Source organism: Sciurus vulgaris (genome assembly GCF_902686455.1).
Source record: "Sciurus vulgaris genome assembly, chromosome: 2".
NCBI lineage: Eukaryota > Metazoa > Chordata > Mammalia > Rodentia > Sciuridae > Sciurus > Sciurus vulgaris.
The window spans coordinates 144,962,095-144,977,290 of record NC_136462.1 but is presented as its reverse complement, the minus strand read 5'-3'; the positions used below and the strand labels follow the sequence as shown (position 1 = coordinate 144,977,290).

Genomic DNA, 15,196 nt, shown 5'->3' with positions numbered 1-15,196 from the left:
AGATGCCTAATCTTTTCACTTAAGCTTATTTTCTGTAAACTGCAATTTTTTGCCCAGCCATCTCCCTGCACTCCTCAATGAAATTCATCTCCCACTCGACTTCTCACAAAACGAGCACTGAACATGGAACACCTCCACTTGGAAGGGACTATTTTGGCTCCAGTCATACAAAAGACCACTAGAAGAAAACCCATTATAAACTTCAGTTGAATTTCATTTGGCAGACAATGGCATCATTTTATTCCAGAGATGATCTCCGGGTGAGTACTCCTACCCCAGGTCTAGGAAAGCTCCGTCTAATTGAATATTGTTGGGACCATTGAGGAGAGGATAAGGGACTCTGAATGAGTGTGCCAAGTGACTGTAATGATATAGTGGAAGCCACATGGGTAGGTTTCTTTATAAAAAGGGGAATGAGTTCAAGGCAATTATGGCAACCACCAGAGAGGTTGCCTGCTAAAAAAGAAAATCTTATCTGCAAAAGACATCAGGCCAATAACCTTATCCTGCAGCCTCATCCTGGGTCTCTACATGAGAGTCCTCTGTCTCCCTTTCCTTTATCAACTACTCCCGTAAAACTTTCATAAAAGACTTTCCTCGACCTCAGCAGGCGACCCAGTTGATGGCTGCTGATAGAGTGGGAAGCACTTGAAAATCACTCATTTCTTATTATAATCCCCTACAGGACTGTCCTCTCTGTTCCCCTAATTGAGAAAAAGGCCCACCACTAAGAAGATGACCTATTTTATTTGTGTGCTGCCTACTTCTCAGTTGTCATTTAAAAACATTCATCAGAGAATGGAAGACTTCTTATCATAAAAGAAGAATAAATAACAACTTTTAGCAGAAGAAAAATAATGAGCATTTTCAAATTGTCTCAGGGTGAACAATACCACCCTCTCCAACTTAAAGGGACTTATATTTGGTTTCTTTGTTTTGTTATTTTTGTTTGCTAGTTGGTTGGTGGGTCATTTGTAGTGCTGCAGTTCAAACCCAGGGCCTCACACATGCCAGGAAAGAGCTCTACCACTGAGTCACAACCTCCAACTCCAGGGACTTATTTAAACCAAAGACTGAATGTTTCCCCTCCTGATAAGGGGAGGATGATATATAATGGGGGTAAGGTGGGTGGGGAGTGAGAGAAGAATGGAGGAACTTTAGATTATGTAGAAGGAAATGAGACAGAGTGGGGGTATGAAAAATGGTGGAGTGAGAGAGACATCATTACCCTATATACATGTATGATTACACAAATGGTATGAATCTGCATCATGAACAACCACAGAAACAAAATGATGTACCCCATTTGTGTACAATGAATCAAAATGCAGCCTGTAAAAAATTTAAAAATAAATAATTAAAAAAAAAAAAAGAATGAGGGGGAAAAAAGAGTGTCTAGATATCTACTCACGGATTTAGCAATATAAACAAAAGAGGATCCTACTACCCTTTTTCCATTAAAAATAAAGTTTTATTACTGATTATTTAGAAAAGAGAGCAAAGAGAAAATAATCATAATCAATAATCCTAAGAAAACCATCAGTAGCCTTTGGGTTTCTTTTTGGTCTTTTACTTGGATTTTTATATAATTTAAATTTTAGTATAAATTTGGGAATGGAATGGGTAAGCAATTAGTCCAACACAGGATATGGCTACACATTATCATTTTTTTTACAGACTACATTTTGATTCTCTGTACATAAATGGGGTACAACTTTGTTTCTATGGTTGTACATGATGTAGATTCATACCATTCATGTAATCATATATGTACATAGGGTAATGATGTCTGTCTCATTCCACCATCTTTCATACCCCCACCCCCTTCCCCCTCTCATTTCCCTCTGCATAATCTAAAGCTCCTCCATTCTTCTCTTACCCTCAACCCCTCTACCCCCAATATGAATCACCATCCACTTCTCAGGGAAAATATTCAGCCTTTGGTTTTTGGGATTGACTTATTTCACTTAGCATGATATTCTCCAGTTTCATCCATTTACCTGCAAATGCCATAATTTTATTCTTCTTTATGGCTGAATAATATTCCATTGTGTATATATATCACAGTTTCTTTAACCATTCATCTGCTGAAGGGCATCTAGGTTGGTTCCACAATCTAGCTATTGTGAATTGAGCTGCTATAAACATTGATGTGGCTGTGTTATCATTTTAAAAAGAATAAATGCTCTAATGGTTACCATCTACTATTGCTTATTATATGCAGGCACCTTGATAATACTTTCCATGTGTCAGTGAATTTTCAGAACAGTCTATACAGCAACATTTTTTATGTTTCCATTTTACAGGTAAAAAACAAGGTTGAGAGACTGTAAATACCTTGCCCATACTGCAGAGTAAGAAAACAGTGTCTGAACTCAAATCCAGGCCTGTCCCACTCCAAAGCTTATTCTTACATCATGTTCAAGACCCTGGAATCCGGTTGTCCTTGTGTTGAAAAACTTTTTACCATTCATACACATCTTGGCTCCTTTGGAATGGCCATTCATGTTCACCTCCCAACTATCAAGTCGCTTTGATGGTGAATGTCTTCTGCTGTGGTCCATATGAGAACAGATGTCTGTTTCTTGACTACCAGCAACACTGATTTTTAGCTTGCTCATTGTGTCTTTAATCTACCAAGTGTAAGTCAATATTCCGTATTTGACATTGTTTAAACTCTTCATTTATTCTGAGTCCTTTCTGTTATGTCTATGATATTCTATTTATATTGTCTGTCTCTATCTCTCTCCCTCCCTTTTTTTCTTTCCCTACACCCCACTCCATTTCTCATCTCTGAAGACAATAGCATCTTCCACAGTGGGTATTTGTGTCTGGTGAAAAACTCTGCTCTACTCTTTAAGAGCCTTAAGCTCTTCCAATACATGGTTCCCATCTATGATCAATTTTTTTGTTTCTTGCCAATTATTCAGTTCTAAGTTTTCAGTAAGGTCCATTTCCTTACTCGCTAAAATATCCATCAGAAACTATCTTGGAATAAAATAAAAAGTGTTTTGGAACCCCCATATTCAACCAATACTTTGGGTTACCTAGAGATAATTCATAACATAATCCCAATACTCTAACTGGTATTATTAACAATGCTTTAACAATAATATTCATATGACTGATTGAAGTAAAATACCTTTTGTTTGTTTCAGAATTATAATAATATTATATTTCTTTTAACTTTACTTTAATGTTACCATTTGGACAATTATCCAACAATCGCTGGCAAACATCTAGATCAATTTGAAAGAAACAAATATTAATTCCCTTATTATAAGAGAATAATATAATTTTTAAAGTTTCATAACTGTATTAATGGTGAAAAACATCCAACATACAGGTCTTTTGCTCTAAAATTGACTGTAATTACTAAACATAATCCATACTATAAGAGATCCTCAAATTGTGAATTCCACATGAAATATATTTTTCACCCCTCAGCAAAACCCTCAAGTAATATACAGTTAATTCTGCCCTTTGAGTAATATTCACATTTAATTTATTACTGATCTACTGGAATAAAAACTGTTTCTTCTTAGAAAATGTCCAAAAATAAAAATGACTAGTGTGTATCACAGAATGCACTTATTCTGTTCCTGGTGGTAGGATGAGAGGTTTTTCAAGAGAGGTCTCAGAGTCAGTTATTGTCTTAAATCTAGAGAAGACAAAGACCATGAGTTATTGGAAAGGTAAAACCTAAAATTAAGAATATAAGGGGCTGGGGATATAGCTCAGTTGGTAGAGTGTTTGCCTTGCAAGCAAAAGGCCCTGGGTTCAAACCCCAATACCGCAAAAAAAAAAAAAAAAAAAAAAAAAAAAAGAATATGTATTTTTCACTTTCAAGTGACAATTTTGTTCTAACCATGTTTTACTCACGTAAGAGAAGTTAAAAAGTAACTCTTTTCTTATCTTTCTCACTAATGCTCCTGAAAGGCCCATAGTCAGTATGCTAGGTAACAAGCCAACAAAGATCAATTAACAAGGTCTCTCTCTCCCTCTAAGTGGAGTGGATGGAGAAGGTCCACTTTTCTTGTGTTTTTTTCTCCTTCCAAGATGAAATTTACACCTCGTATCACCCTAATGTTTCCCAAGTCATTTGTCAGTTGTAAACGTTAGATCCTGGGACAGTCTCCAGAAAGTAGGTGGTCATCTAAGTGTGGTGGAAGCCTTATTGGAAAAGTTACAGACTTGGAACCAACTTATAGGTACCTAGCAAGAGTTCAGTGGTAGAGCACTTGCCTAGCATGTGTGAAGCACTGGGTTCAATTCTCGGCTCTGCATATAAATGAATGAATAAAATAAAGGTCCATCAAAAACTAAAAAAAAAAAAAAAAAAAAAAAATTAAAAAAAGAGTCCATCAGAGCATCTTAGGATAAGAGCTGGGCCATGTTGGTAAGGAAACATTCTCCTTCAGTTGATCCACATCCACAGCACTCAGCAACACGGACAAAACCCCTGGATCAATAACTTAAATTCTTCCATCAGAGATGTCTGTATCATCACACAGACTTACAGAACTGGACTGCATTTTTTAGTTACTATTGTATGTGGTGGCAAGCAAGGACATTGGGCTGACCTCAGAACAGAAATTCTTCTGAACTTATTCTACATTTCTTCTACAATGGAGTAGAAAGGCCACAGGAATTGACATCAAAGATCAGTGTTCTGTTGGCAGCTAACCATATGTAGGACTCGACTCCTAGACCTTGGTTTTTGCGTCTATAAATGTTAAAGGTAAATTAGACAACTTCCCAAACCCCTTTGAGTTCTAATGTTTTATACTAACTGCCAGCAAGAATCTCAGCAGGACCCAAGATATTCTACCAAGTGAAAAGCACAGCATCCCAGACCTGCAGTCTCTTCCTCCAATCAGAAAGGCAAACACATACTCAAAAAAGAATTCCCTTATGCTAAGGAACAATACTGGCCAAATTATATTATTATATTGTGTGCAGGAATGAATATGTAACAACAAATCCCACCATTTTGCATAATTGTAATGCACCAATAAAAAATATGGAGAAAAAACTAATTTCACATTAAAAAAAGAATCCCCATCCCCAGTAGACATTTCATGCACAGTGTTTCACAAGTGAGACCATAAAATCAGCTCATGAATCCTGTCTGTTCTCTGTCCCTAAAGGCGACAAACATGTTTTATAACAAATATGGCTTGTTTCAGCATAGTTGGTGATGCACATTTCTTGGATTCACTTCTTGCGTTCTCTAAGTGTGATACACAAATAATACTAGTTGTGTATCTTTTGCAATCTGGAAAACAGTAAAAATCTTTCTTTAGGCAAGACGACATATGGAGAGAAGGACAGATGCACTTTTGTGAAGTGGGTAGCCAAGTGGTGTAAGATGTGCCTGTTCGATGAGAAAATTTTCCATTTATACCTGAACATTCCTTTTGAAGAAAAAGGTTTTCGTGGTTATTATCTTTCCAATTCCTTATCACAGTCTTAAAATGAAAATGCTCATCCTTCAGGCTAAATGATATGTATACTCATATACACGCATATTATTATAAATGTGCTAATAACATTTTGCTTGAGCACAGAGGATGAAAATACTTTGGAGAAAATATTGTGTAGCTCATTAATCCTCAGGATATCCATGAAATAACTGGGAAAAAGTTGTAGTTTGCCAACTTTTTCAAATGATAGTAAAACCCTTGTTTTAAGAAGTCAGTGCACTCAAGATTATCTCATAAGGTTTTCTGTAGGGACTTAGAGAACACCCAGGAATTCTGCATGAGTTTGGAGTCACTTCTGCTACACTCTCTTCCTAAAAAGACCATGGTCAATGATTCAGTGTTTTGTTCTTCTACTTTTCCCACCCACCTTGATCCTTCCAGCATTCTTCAATTCAAAACCATAAGAGCTGCTCAGGGGTTTTCCAAGCATCACTTTCCTGCCTGCTACTCCACTCCCCTCAAGAAGGAGTACTTTAAATTTGCATCTCAGCTTATTTGTGTGGTTTTATCCTAAGTCAATACCAAGCTTACTACTTCATGCTTAACTTGAGGACTTTGAAAAGTCAGAGCCCATGAGAAATGCCTCCATCTCCCACACTCAATCTGCAGACCTCCTGGGCTATCAAACAATTACTGGTCATGACTCAACCTCATGCCCTCTCCAGGGGAGAAGATGGGACACATAGAAAGTCACCAGGTCAGTGATGACAAAACCTGGCTCCTTTCAGAAGGCAATAGTTCTCCTCCCGCTAATCACCCAGGATGCCAGGGGCTCCAGAATGTTCTCAGGAAATTTTCAGAAAGCCCCTTCTGCCCTGCTGGGGTAACGTAAGCAGAAGTTACCATGAGGGCTGTGTAGGTGTAGGGATAGTGGTAGGCCAGGTAGCAGACATCCTCATCATGGGGGAAGGTGACCACAAAGGTGAGGGTGTAATAGCACTTCCCAGATGCTCCACCTGTGGCAGCGGCCCTCTGGCGATAATGATTTCTAAAGAAAGAGGAGAAGAAATGAGAATGAGGGAGGGTCCTAAGTGCTGGAAACTCATGTATTATATGTGGCAAAATGAACTTCACTCAAGATGCTTTTGTGGGTGAAATTCAGAAAACAGAGAAATGGGCCAGAGACTCACTTCCAGGTCATGAATCAGTTCAGCAACACAGAAGCCTTGCCCATCTGCCCCCCAATTGTGGCACACATGCCATGAGCCTCTCCTGCTGTGTCTGAAAATGAAGTCTATCAAGTCACTGAGCTAGAAAATAGAGATAAATGTAAATACTTCTGTGTTTCCTGGGATTCTGTTGCAGACCTACACTTCATTACCCAAATTTAGGTCCCACAATCTCTCTTCAGATCACATAAGGTGAAGCTCCTTCCTTTTGCCTCCACCTACCAAATTAATTTATTCGTAATCACTACTAAGTTTTGAGTTCTCAGCCTTTCACATATGTCATGTTATGTTATTATTGCATAATCTATTGTGTGGATGAAGAAATGAAAGCATAGAGAAAATGTCTCGAGGCAAGTAAATGGTGGAAACAAGAGCTGAGCTCAGATCTCTCTGGCTAGAAAGACTTTGTTCTTTCCACAATTCAATAATTTCTTCCCAAAGGAATATATTTGTCACCCCAAATGTGGCTCAGCTTCTTAAAGCTTGAGAATGCACATTTTCCTTTGTCAAAGATGAAGAACCAATTTTGATATTTCAGAGAACAGTATCAAAGTAAATCGCACCCAGAAGTACATTCCAAGCAATATTTTCACCACACACTGCCAGTTACGCTCTCATCTTGCCTGTTGATATTGAGACAGCTATGCAGGTTTTCCTGAGAAGTGTTATCATGAGGGCTACCTTACAATGCAAAATGCACTGGACACCAAAAAGATGTAATCCCACCTTTGAACATGCACAACATTGGCTTACTGGCCCACTGTGGGTTTTTGGGTTTAGGAGAAGGGAAAAAAAGGGGGGGTGCTGAGGGAAGAAATAGAAGATGGTTATTCATGTGTGTCCTTGCAAAATATAAGACATAGGTTACTCTTTTCTGTTTTCTTGCAACCTTATGCTAGCCCCCATGAAAGCAAAAAAGCAAGCTTTTAAGAAAGGAACTACTAGAAAAATCTCTCATTGCTTGTGGTTTTGTGGTTTTCCAGTTTATATAAAACTGGGAATAGGTATAAGAGAAGCTGGCGATCCCACCAAATATGACTAATTCATTTCACTTACTTCAACTTCTGTCAACACGGCAGCCTGGAGCCTTGGTCATTCTAAGAAAAAAAGGCACTCTGCAACAACACAAGCCCTACATGACTATCTACCCAACTTTTCAGCATTATGTTAATAGAACCCGTTTCCTGTGTGCTTTCAGAAGTGGGACTTCAAAGGGTGTCTTCCCCCATGGTGTTACCTAAGTTTTGATACTTAATGGGGTCTACTTTTACCACATTTTCTAAAGGTCTGAAGTTTCTCCAAAAGCTAACATCGTGGTAATTAGAAAGTACGTAAAGAAGCAGATGACAGTTCAGAACACATGCAAGGCACATGTGCTCTCTTTCATTTGCTTTCTGATTTCACCTGTACAGGCTCCATTGCAAAGACACATTCAGTTGATACCTAACTAAACAGCAGGTATTAGCCAGTTATGGCTCTTTGCAATGGCAGAGCCAACGAAACGAATGAGCTCGGTAGGGACAACCAACTAAAACATGGAGGAATGTTTCACCTGTAAGTACACGCACATACACTCATGGGTATTAAGATAGGTGGAAACACATGACTAGTGCCTCACCATCCCCATGTTATTCACCTTCAAAAAGTGGAGACAGATTCTGCATCTTGACTCAAAAAGAACAGATGCTCCTAAGGGTCAGTGGGGATGGTCTTATCTGGCATGGACCTTGCTTCTTTTTAGGTTTCCCCACTGCACTATTAAGTATACTAAAGTCACATCACAAGCACATTGACCCTATGCTAACTCAACCTACCCCCACTCAGTCACAGAAAGCAAGAAAGTATAGATGAGTCAATGAAATCTCTGCATTTATCCCAATGCACTCTCCCCTCTCCAAAACAAACCTGGACTCCAAAGAAAGAACAGCTACAGTGGAATGGAAAGAAAAGTAAAATGGGCTAATTCTTAGCTCTTGTGTTTCCTTGGTCCTAGTGACTGAAAGGAGGGAATTCAAATTGTAGTTTTGACTACATGAAATCTGCCTCCTCACACCAGCATCAGTCACACACCTAAGGTGTTACCCCCTGTAGCTTGTTGGTGTTAGCTCACCACTGACAAGCCACCCTTCCCCAGGAGGGGGTACACACTGATGGAATTTAAGAAAACTGGATATCACCTCATTTAGAATGAATTTTGGCTAAAGTAGATTCAGTTACAACCCTAGTCTGGGATCTAAACTCTGGCTGAACCTAAAGCAAAGATCAGACTTCCCCACTGAAGTCCCCTGGTGGCCATATTGTAGAAGGAACATCCAGAAGTTGACTCTATCTCCAGTAAAACTTTTCTCTTCAGAGACCTTTAACCTTTTCCAAGAACTTCTCTAACGTGAAATGTCTGATAAATCTCTACAGTGAAGCACTTAGGTTGTGACAATTCAATTTGTCCATGATAGAGTGAGATCCCATCAATGAGCTATTTTTGTTTTCTTGATTATGATGTGAACCTATTGGGGGATGTTTGCAAGGCAGGAGCATCCATCCTTCATATATGTGAGACTTCCCAAGTTCTTCTACATGGAAAGTCTTTTCCCACTTCTTCATCAGCTGACCCCTGTTCTTCCTTCAAGACTCAACTCAAATGTCTCCTCCTTTGGGAAGCCTTCCCTGACAGCCCCCTCACAGAGCACTCATCACACTGTCATCTTCCTCACTGCCCACGCTCCATGGCAGGGTTCAGGCTGTGTATCTTTATGCCTGGCCTTTGTGCCTCATGCTTAAGCACAGCAGCTGTTAAAGTTTGTAGAATAAATCGTTCCAGAATAATTAGAATGCTTAACATATTTTATCTTTAATCTTAGTGACTTACTATGCACATTCTACAGATGGGAACCTTGAGGCTCACAGATGTTTAACATCATGTGTAATTCCACACAAGTATAGTAAACAGGAATCAATTCCTAGGGCGGGCTTAGATCTGAAACTAAGAGATTTTTTTCAGGTATATCATGTACCTCTTAGTAATGGATAAAAGGACAAGAGGTCTTTTGACCCAATTCAGCAAGTAAAAATTTGAAGTTTCTGTCTTTATAAATCAGCACTTTCTATTAGTCTAAAATAATAGACAGAATATAAAATAATCCAGATAAGAGATAGTAAAAATGATCCATATACTATGATTCTATCATTTGTACTTCATGCCACTAAGATGTTTCTACTAATTATTAGTAATAATTAATAACCTTCATTAAATAGCTACTTTTCTAAGTTTTCTATATGTTCAGAACGGCTCCATAAGATAAATGCCATTGTTATCTCCGTCTTACAGACAATGAATCTAAAGTTGAGAGAAGTTAGGATAATTTGTCCAAGGTCACACCATTAAATGAGAGGTGGAAATTCGATTCCAAGAACCTTCTCTGGTCAATCTACTCTTCCAGGTGTTAAAGGAGGCCGGCAAAATCAGGACTGCTCTCAGATTCACTGCATTCATTGGATCCTGGAAAGGCCATCTTGGGTCAAAGGTGATCTGGGCTGGATAGATTCGGATGCTCCACAGTTACAAGGCCCCCCTGTTTTTTACCCCTTCCCTAAATCATTTATCTTTGGAAGGATCTGTACTTTTGTAATCATAAAGCCCTCAATGAAGCAAGGAGCAGAGTACACAAGGCATAGTTATAAACTTAATCTATTTCCATTGTACTTTAAAAATGCTGGGAAGTCATTTTTTCTGCATGTCCATGAATATTAGCAAATGCCAAGGCATAAAGTGAATTAGATGATCTTACAATGACGATGGCCCTGTTTAACAAAAGTGCATCATTTCACTTAACAGGATCTAATAAGGCAGAGCAGCCGAGTCTCCCGGCTTCTGTGTGTCTGCAGCGTCTCTAATATTCTATATAGCACCAAATCTCTCTCCTGAGATCCCTCGGAAGGATGCATGATGGCAGAGCTCTTGTATGACATTCATCTTCATGAGTGAGCTGTTCCATCTCCTCTCACAAGCAGAGATAAATGTCAGAAGAGATCAGCCGCTGTGTATTACAGGGCCACTCAGAGCGTGTAGCTTCCCTCCCTCTGCCCTTCAGCACCAAAATTACTGTAGACCAGAGCTGGGAGAGAATTTGAAAAGGTGTGAGGTTGTGTAGAGTAGAGGGAGAAGCAGACCACAGGAAAGTAAATAAAACAGAAACTAAAACTGTCCTTGCTTACTTTTATGAGCAGCATGGAAAAATGAGTCTGACCATTTATGATCTTCCATCTTGAGGGTCATTTTTTATTTTCTAGCTGAGTGGTCTTCAGGGTGAGTGGAAGACATGGCTATGACAGAAGGGGTAGGAGATGCTGCGGGGGAGGGCCAGATGATCAACTGTGCACACAGAGAAAATATTAGAATTTCTTCTTAAATTTACAATTTTCTAGGTAATAAGAAAGAAATTAAATTGTCTCACATTTAATATGTGGATTTACATGACTGCCCTCAGGCAGTCCTCTTCAACCTTATGTGATGAATAATTACAAAACAAACTAGATAATGAGCAATCTCATCCAACCCTCCCTGTTGTATTCTAGGCATGGAATATGAAAAGTACATTAAGTTCTACACCAACTATTTTCATATGTCAGATAGTTCAGTATCAGTGGCTGCACGGGAGGTATTCCAAGGGAGGAGCAAGAATAATTTGCCCCTCCTCATTGTTTTGCTTTTGGCTTCTGGGAAGGTATTTAAGTTTATAGAAGCATGTTTTGGTAGATTTGCAGATCATATTATCTAAATTAAGCTACACCTCTTAAAACAGAAAATATTTTTTAACATTCTGTTTAGAATTCCTTAGTTGATAACTATATTAAAATGCAATCGTAAATGATCAAGAAAAGAGCAGAAGGTCTCAGGGCAGTTCTTAAGAATACTCATTTGGCAAAAATAATTAATTAGTGAGAAGTTAGTCAAAATTTTCAAACTTATCCAAAAGGCTGGCCAAGAACTGTTGGTGCACACCCATAATCCCAGGAGCTCAGGAGGCTGAGGCAGGAGGATGGCGAGTTCAAAGCCAGCCTCAGCAACTTATCAAGGCCTGAAGCAACTCAGTGAGACCCTGTCTCTAATAAAATAAAATAAAAAATTTATCCAAAAGGCTACTTACAACTGTATTTTTCCTTTTTTTCCCCACATTCTTTCCACAACTGTGTTTGTAATGGTGAACTCCACCATGAGGGAATGTACACTACAGTGTGCACTGAGCTGTCAATAATATAAATACATAACAAATAGTATAATTTATTTCATTTTCTCATTTAAAATTCTTCACTTTTTGCACATTTTCTAATGTCCATTATATATCAGTAATGCACATATAATGTAATGCATCTATATAATGTACATTATATATAGTAATGCATGTATCACTTATTTTTAAATAATTTATGAACAAATCTATATTAGTAAGTACATGCATAACTACATCTTATTGATTTGGATACACAGCCAAAATAATTTGGACTCTATTCCCAGTGGATGGCAATCGGTCCCACAAAATAGTCAATCAACCTTCACAGTTGCTCTTCATTTCTGGAAATTTCTGAAAGAAGTACAAAATCCAATTCCTTCAGAGTGTCCTTTGCCCTATTACCCTTGCATAAAGATAAGTCAGTTCCACTGTGGAAATCAGTATGGAGGTTCCTCGAAAGACTAGAAATGGAACTGCCAGATGACCCAGCTATTCCACTCATTGGTATTTATCCTAAAGAATTAACGTCAGTGTACTATAACAGACATGAATACCCATATTTACAGCAGCACATTTCACAATAGCCAAATTATGGAACCAGCCCAGGTGTCCATCAACAGATAAAGAAAATGTGGTATATGCACACAATGAAGTTTTATTCAGTCATAAAGAAAAATGAAATCATGCCATTTGCAAGAAAATGGATGGAAATTAAAAACATTATGTTAAGTGAAGCCAGACACAGAAGGTCAACGGTTGTATGTTTTCTCTCAAATGTGGAAGCTACAGAGGAAAAAGGAAAAGAAAGGTGTTGGGGGGCATCTAATGAAAATCTAAGGGAGGCCAGTTGAATAGAGAAAATGGACTAGGAGAAGGAAAAGAGGAAAGAAGGAGGAAATACTGAGGAATTATATTGGTCAAATTTTACTGTTATATTGTGTGCATGTACAAATATGTAACAATAAATCCCACCACTACATACAACTGTAATGTGATAATAAAAAATAGGGGCAAAAAAAGACACTCATCTTCCATGGCTTATATTTTTTCCCACAATGAGCACCCTGGCACCCACTTAAAACATAGCACTAAGTCTGAGAATTCAATACCATAATAGCAATAGAACTTCTGAGCTTCTACTACCAGATAGGACCTAAAGAAATAGGAGCCATAATTATCCCAAAGTGATAAATCAGAGAGAATAAATTCAGGAAAGAAGCTACCAGATCTTCTAAGGCAAATCAACTCAAAGTTTGTGAGGCACATGGAAAATGATATTGCTTAATAAGAGGCATTTTATAATCAAGAGAGGGTTCTGATTTGTGGGTGAACAGAGATCACACATATCTACTTTGTTGGTACAACACATTATTAAAAATGTGTTAACATAATGTGGTGAATAATTGTAAAACAAACTACATTACAATGTGGCAATCTTATCCATTCATCTCTCTTGTATTCATGGCTGGAATATGAAAAATGAATTACATTATACATGCATGGTTTTCATCTTACCCCTCTATTGCTCTTTAATCACACAACAATTGTCTTGTTAATGAATCTAGAAGCTATGAACACTGGCTTCCTTTAGGCCAGGAATACATTTTTGGATGTGTGGCTTCTTCCTTCTCTTGACAGACATGTGGTCCCCTTGAGCTTGCTCCATATTCCACATTTCCAAGAGGAGCATCCTCCAGGGAAAGCTTTCTCTCATTGAGAGAGGACACAGAATGGTATTTGTCTAATCTCTTACTAAGTTCCAGATACTAGCCTACTTTTAAGTTGGGTCTTTCACAGTTACTCACAGTAACTATTTTCAGAGGAAACTAAAAGTTATTCTTAACACACAAAGATCCAAATTTAGGTTTCCATGTTTTTCCCTATAATTGTGAATGCTACAACCTAGAAAAATTTTAACCTATCTTTGGAACATAAAGAAATTCCTGAGAATGTTAAGTGAGCCAGAAAGCAATTGCCATTTAGGTGGATGAAAAACCAACAAAGTTGTAATGTTTTGATTCCTTCTCAAGAATATATGAAAAAACTATTTGGATTAATATCTTCATACATCAAGGACTGAACACTGCCAACTCTTTTATTACAGACTGTTAGTCAGCCCAGCTGTGTTTTGTAGGCTGTCATTATCTCTAGGGTGATTTCTGCCTTTATCTAATGGAGCAACAGGATCCTTGACCTTTCCTATCTATCAATACAGTCTTTACAGTCTCAAAAGTCAAGAGACATTAAGTGTATATACCCTCCTTGGTACTGATAGTGATAACAATCCTAAACTCTAGAGTGTCTGGTGACAGTTTTTTTTTTTTTTTTTTTTTCCCCAGAGTTCCCTTGTAATCTTAAAGATAAGACTTACTTTATCCACAAAAATAGGTACTAACCTATCAGTTTTTATAAAACCCTGGTAATGAGCTAATAAGGAATTATGTACATTCTACCTATCCTAACAATTCCTATCCTTTTACTTTTTTCTTATGTATTTCAATTTTATTTGCTGTCTAAAAAATGCATACCTAAACAATTCATGGGTTTGGAATCCATTTCTTTCATCAAAAACGAAAAATAGAGACAATTTAAACTTCATTACGACTTTAGAGAATACATCAATAAAACTGACGACTGATCAAACACTGAAGATGAATATTGTAGCCTTTCCCTCTTTTATTATTATTTTTTACACAAAACTACACTGCTATGGAAGAGGAGTCTTAAATGTGTTTGCCACATATTCACTCACTCCCCTGTATTTTGGAAAGTGCTGCACAGGTGGAAAAGAAAATCTCAGGACTTCTCAGAGTTTTTGTTCACTGGACCCAGTGAAAATGAATAAATAACCAATATCTGATGCACTAACTACAGATTAAATCTGTATAACTACTAATGTCTGACAACAACAGTTAGATGTACATAAATGAAGCTTTAATGTGCATAAATGAAGAGAAATCGTTTTTCAGCAAATCAAAATATGTTTCTTGGTGTCTACTGTGAATTATTTTTAACAAGCTTCTATTTCTAAAGGGCAAGGCATTTGCCATTGGGACAGAGGGGAAAGTATAACAGACAAGCATAGATTATTGATGCTTATAAAAAAGCAAGAAATTGAGAGGAAATGACAGAGAAAAGGAAGTTAACCACCTTCTCAACCCTCTCACTTACTTGTAATAACAAATCTCATTGCCAGTCCTTATCCAACTGGGTCTGCCCAAAAGAGCCTCCTTCAGAGAGTACAGGGTTGGCTGCATCCCTATGTAAAATAAAAGCAGGATTTAATCCATGAGGGAAAGAGGAAAAGGAAGTT

The 15,196-nt window shown here is 37.9% G+C and overlaps 1 protein-coding gene across 2 annotated transcripts in view; it reads right to left on the bottom strand.

The window, feature by feature from the left end:
* The window catches only part of AGBL1 (AGBL carboxypeptidase 1), a gene marked incomplete at its 5' end in the record, with an annotated part of 817,668 nt that overhangs the window by 600,382 nt on the left and 202,090 nt on the right, over positions 1 to 15,196 (bottom strand). For both annotated transcript variants that reach the window (XM_079127372.1, XM_079127371.1), the window contains 2 exons: positions 6,330 to 6,474; positions 15,055 to 15,142. In XM_079127372.1, coding sequence (XP_078983498.1) covers positions 6,330 to 6,474; positions 15,055 to 15,142 — 233 coding nt within the window. The remainder of the gene's footprint in view (positions 1 to 6,329; positions 6,475 to 15,054; positions 15,143 to 15,196) is intronic.